This window comes from Rosa chinensis, chromosome 1 (assembly GCF_002994745.2).
Source record: "Rosa chinensis cultivar Old Blush chromosome 1, RchiOBHm-V2, whole genome shotgun sequence".
In the NCBI taxonomy this organism is placed as follows: domain Eukaryota; kingdom Viridiplantae; phylum Streptophyta; class Magnoliopsida; order Rosales; family Rosaceae; genus Rosa; species Rosa chinensis.
In genome coordinates this window covers 12113173-12118196 of record NC_037088.1, presented here as the reverse complement: position 1 = coordinate 12118196, position 5024 = coordinate 12113173, and the positions used below count along the sequence as shown (strand labels likewise).

The following is a 5024-nucleotide window of genomic DNA, read 5'->3' as shown; positions in this document are numbered from 1 at the left end:
TTTACTGTAGTAAGCCAATTTTGTGACTTTACCATTGTTAAGACTTCCACTTTGTAGTAAGCTCTCAGGAGCATTTACTTATTATTTTGTTATGATAATTTAATTCATAAACTTGTGTAATATTTGACTCCGCGAAGCGAGTCTGTATTGACATAATGGGTTTAGGGCATCAGTATGTACTTGGTTTAAAAGGAAAAAGTTTTCCAGGTATATGTGTATATATATTATAATATTTTCTTACTTTTCTTTAATTTTCTTTTTTGTGTTATTTGTTATTTCCCGTGCCACCTTAAGTAGTATATATGGTTAATTAGCAGCTGAATTCGTGTTTAAAGAGGAAGAGCATTTGAAAGCAAACATCCAATATGGAGGTGGAGCAAGTCCTTCACATGAATGGCGGATGTGGGAGAACAAGCTATTCAAACAACTCGCTTCATCAAGTTACTCTCTCTCTCTCTCTCTCTCTCTCGACTTGTTTCTTAAAATTTCTCAGGAGATATAATTAATATCATAAATACGTGTTCCTTTCAGAGAGCAGCGATTTTATGGGTGAAGCCCATTTTAGATGCAAGCATAGAGAAGCTGTGTTGCTCCAACCTCCCTGCAGAGTGTTTGAGGATAGCTGACTTGGGATGTTCTTCAGGACCAAACACCCTTTTAGTCGTATCAAATGTCATCGACATGATCCAGAATACATGTCAAAAATTGAACTGTCGACCTCCATCGCTCCAAGTATTTTTGAATGATCTTCCCCAAAACGACTTTAACACAGTTTTCAAATCATTGCCAAGCTTCTACAAAAAACTCGAAGAAAGGAAGTGGCTGGAGCCATGCTTCATTGCAGGAATGCCCGGTTCTTTCTATGGCAGGCTCTTTCCTCAGAGTTCTATCAACTTTTTTCACTCTTCTTACTCTTTGCACTGGATCTCTAAGGTTTATATATAATGTTATTTTCTTTTATTAAGTTATCTCCGATCCATATGTTTTGCTGATCACAACCATCAGATCGATGAAAATCCCAGCTTTGATCTTATTGGTGGAATGCCTGCAGGTTCCAAAAGGTTTGGTAACAAAAGGAGGACTCAACGAGGGAAACATATGCATAGCCAAGACAAGCCCACCTTCTGTGTTTAATGAATACTTTGAGCAATTTAAGAAAGACTTCAGAGTGTTTCTAAGGTCTCGTGCAGAAGAGTTGGTCCCTCAGGGTAGAATGGTCCTCACAATCAGGGGGAGCATAAACAGTCATGAACCCCTCTCTATATTCGAATTTCTTGGATTGAAAATCAATGATATGGTTTTAGAGGTATGTCAGTACGTGTATTTTGCAGATGGTTTAAGTAATCGTCTTTGGCATATTAATACATCATGTGTACTGCACATTCTCCTCCAACTTTTACAGTATACATTTTGATTTGGAATAGACCACACACACACACATTCTCCTCCAACTCTGATCTGATCGAAGAAACACCCTTTTATTATTTTCACCATTCCATGCAAAAAGTCCATAGGAACACTTCTATGTAAGTCTGTAACGGCATTTTTGTCTTTGATTTGACCTTTCAGTTTTGGTTTTAATTATTATTCTCTTGCTACTTTCATGAATCTCAGGGTTTGATTGAAAAGAAGAACTTAGACTACTTCAATATTCCTTACTATGAACCTACAATGGAGGAACTGATGGAGCTGATCGAGACCGAAGGATCCTTTAGGTTGCCGGACCATCAAGTGTTTAAACGTGATTGGGACTCTTCTATAAAGGAAGCTGATAGTGGTCTCGGTAAGAAAGCAAGGGCGGGTATACTTTCCACTCAAATTAGGTCTGTGGTGGAGCCTCTTCTGATCAGTCACTTTGGAGAGGGACTCATGGAAGATTTGTTTCACAGGTTTGAAAAAGATGTTCTTGATCACATGGAAAAGGAGAAGTGCCAGTCTATAGATATAGTTCTATCGTTGACAAAGGAGTATTGAGCAGAATAATCGAGAACATGCATTGTTGTGGTTAAGGATAAGTGTTTCTAGTTTTGGTTAGTAGCCATGGCGTCGTACGTAGTCTTAAACTGCGTCACATTACGGTGTTTCTATTATTAGAGTATTACATAAACAAACAGAGTTTGTTCTTCATATTCATATACTCGATCTTTTCAAACTGTCATTCAATCTAGTACCACCGTTGTGGCATTTTTTTTTTTTTTTAAATAAGGATTGGTGCAGCTATCTTTAAACTTTGATTAATGAAATTGTTGAATATGATAGGGGACATAAAGTCTAAAACCCCGATCACAGTGAGCAACAAGAAAGCATCTCGAATATGACAGAAGCATATACTAATCCTATGTATTCAAACATGCACCAACTAGCAAGGGTTGTCATACCAACAATCTACGCAACTTTATTTGCTTTAGGCCCAGTCTAGTCTATGCACAGCCTCCACCGACGTATCAACAACTCTGCTGCACTAGCACTTCTGTATTGTCGTGCAGCTACCTCCCTCTCCCACAGCCTACTCAGAGTCTCATATCGAACTCTGGCATCCCACGCCACCAAGAGATTGATAAAGGGATATGGATGAGGCCAGGGTTTGAGTTTTCGTTGTCGTATGTCCAAAACACACTAAGGTTGTTGGTACTAATGATATATCCAAAACACACTAACGTCGGAATTTGTAATTGGTAATTTTGCTATAACCGGAACCTAAACTGAGCTTGCTCAGACCATAGCATTATGTCTCATATATAGAATCAATCCAAGTTCTTCAGAAATTTTTGTAAATGAACTTGGTATCTTAGTCCAAATTTCTAAAGCAAGATGTTTTGGATGATTTTCTTCAGCCATTGGAGTCATCTTTCTTGCAGCACAATTTCACTTGTGTTCACTTGTAGAACACACCTAAAGATTGATTTTGTACCTTTTTTTTTTCCTCCACCTATTTTTCAAAGAGATAGTTAATGAACACACCATGTTTTTTCATCTAATGATCCCCTTTTTTATTCCATGGGGATTTGGTGTTTCAGTTGTTGTGTCAGTTTTCACTGTTTGTGGTTTTTTCAACCAAGTGGTTTACAAAATAGGTTTTATAGAAGAAGTTGTAGACACAAGAAATTTAATGAAAATAAAATTCATTAAATAAATCGGTCGATCAAGCTTGAAAATTTTGACCAAACAAGTTTAATTGGCACATGGGTTCCACAAACGGCACACGTGGCCCGTACATCACCAAAATTATGTCAGCTTTGAGGATGACACATGTCAAAACACGAGTGGTCCACTGATGCAATGACGTGGAAGCGTTAATTTATCGCTAATTGATTGTTTCTCAAGTTAAGCATTAAAATGGATCAATCATATTAAACTGATTGATCTCGATGAAAATCAAGCATTAAATATAAATACGGATCAGATTAAATTGATTAATTCTGATTGAAGTCAAGTATTACATGCAAATATCAATCAGATTAAATTATTTAATTCTGATTGAAATCAAGCATTAAATCAAATCATAATTGGTTGGCATATTCCTTAAATCAAAAATAATTAAATCAATCAATTAAAACTCATTGATTTAATTACACAATTAAGGTATGTGATTAATGTTGTGTCATTAATGCATTCCAAGTTGAGGGAAAAGCTGACACTATAAATACCCCTTCACAAATCAAGAGAAGGGAGGACAACAGACAGACGCAAGCAGACTGAAGAAACCTCTCCAAAGCTCAGAAGTCTCCCAAGCTCGTGAAGAACCATCAAGCTACCAAATAGCCGGTCTCTTCACCTCACCGACTTCAGACAAACTAGGAAAATAACCTACAAGCTCAAAAATCATCAAACTCGCGGAGGATCAACAAGCACCAAGCAAACGTGCCGGTTCGTCAGCCATCAAAGTCATACTCACCACGTGACACCGCTCATGGTTCAAATCTGATCAAGTTCAAGCCTCTGCAGCCCTTGATCATCCGTTGTCATCAAGTCATCAACAAAGCAAAGCTTCTACCAAGTTCTTCATCAAGCTCGTGGAGAATCAACAAGCACTAAGCACACATGTCGATTCATCCACTGTCCAAGCTAAAGAACACTCACCACATGACATCGCTCGTGGTTCAAATCCGATCAAGAGCAAGCCTCTGCATCCCTTGATCAACTACCTTCTACAAGTCGTCAAAAAAATAAATCATCTACAAGTTCTTCATCAAGCTAGTGGAGAATCAACACGCACCAAACATGCGTGCTGAAGAATGCTCACCACATGACACCACTCGTGGCCTAAGTCCGACCAAGATCAAGCCTCTACAGCTCTTGGTCAATCTTCTTCCTCAAATCTCCAACCCGACAAGAAGTTCACACTGCAACTGTTCGATTCAAGATCAAGTGCTCGCCACCCTTGGATCAAATCAACGTCAGAGATTGAATCAGAGGAAATTTTTGTGAAAGAATAACTACAGAGATTGTAACCCTCAAATTCATTAATAAAAAATATATTATTTTGTACACGTGTCCTTCTTTCATTCGTTGCAAGATTTTCGTGTTTACAGAAGTGAAGACATCTTTCTACTTCTTATATTTTCTGGTTATAATTATGTACTTTAGTGAGAGTTACAAGTAGTGCAGCTAATTAGTAGTGAGTGCGTTTTTGGTCACTGACTTTCATTAAGTTGTTGGGTGTCCTTTTTGACATTTTCGTACTTATTTTGTATGTACTTGTATCTCACTATTATCTCATGTGTATAAAATTTCACATTCACCTCTCCAAAAAAAAAAAAATTAAACCATTTTTGATGATACTTTTTAAATTTTCTTTGGGCCTGGGCCCATACAGTGGCGGAACTATTAAGGGGCCAGAGGTGGCCCTGGCCCCCCCAAACTTTTGAATTGCAAACGTGGGAACATGTAATTGGTATGTGAATTAGACAAGAATCATGGAATTGCCCCCCCTCCTTCTCTGGATTGTGTAGAAAAAGTATAAAAAATAATAATTTTTAACACTTGTGTGGTACAATATCTATAACCTATTAATAAATTTTTTG

The 5024-nt window shown here is 37.6% G+C and overlaps 1 protein-coding gene across 1 annotated transcript; it reads left to right on the top strand.

The window, feature by feature from the left end:
• Positions 1-294: 294 nt before the first annotated feature.
• On the top strand, positions 295-2194 carry LOC112173413 (probable jasmonic acid carboxyl methyltransferase 2). The gene is made up of 4 exons (XM_024311032.2): positions 295-440; positions 532-933; positions 1052-1306; positions 1615-2194. The coding sequence occupies exons 1-4, from the start codon at positions 366-368 to the stop codon at positions 1972-1974; spliced, it is 1092 nt and encodes a 363-aa protein (XP_024166800.1). The 5' UTR covers positions 295-365; the 3' UTR covers positions 1975-2194.
• Positions 2195-5024: the final 2830 nt, after the last annotated feature.

What these genes read in the sequence shown, in the direction of transcription:
- LOC112173413 (XM_024311032.2), top strand. Translation starts at nt 366, where the DNA reads ATGGAGGTGGAGCAAGTCCTTCACATGAATGGCGGATGTGGGAGAACA. An exon ending in CAAACAACTCGCTTCATCAA is followed by an intron (nt 441 to 531) that starts GTTACTCTCTCT and finishes TGTTCCTTTCAG; the next exon opens with AGAGCAGCGATTTTATGGGT. An exon ending in CTTTGCACTGGATCTCTAAG is followed by an intron (nt 934 to 1,051) that starts GTTTATATATAA and finishes GAATGCCTGCAG; the next exon opens with GTTCCAAAAGGTTTGGTAAC.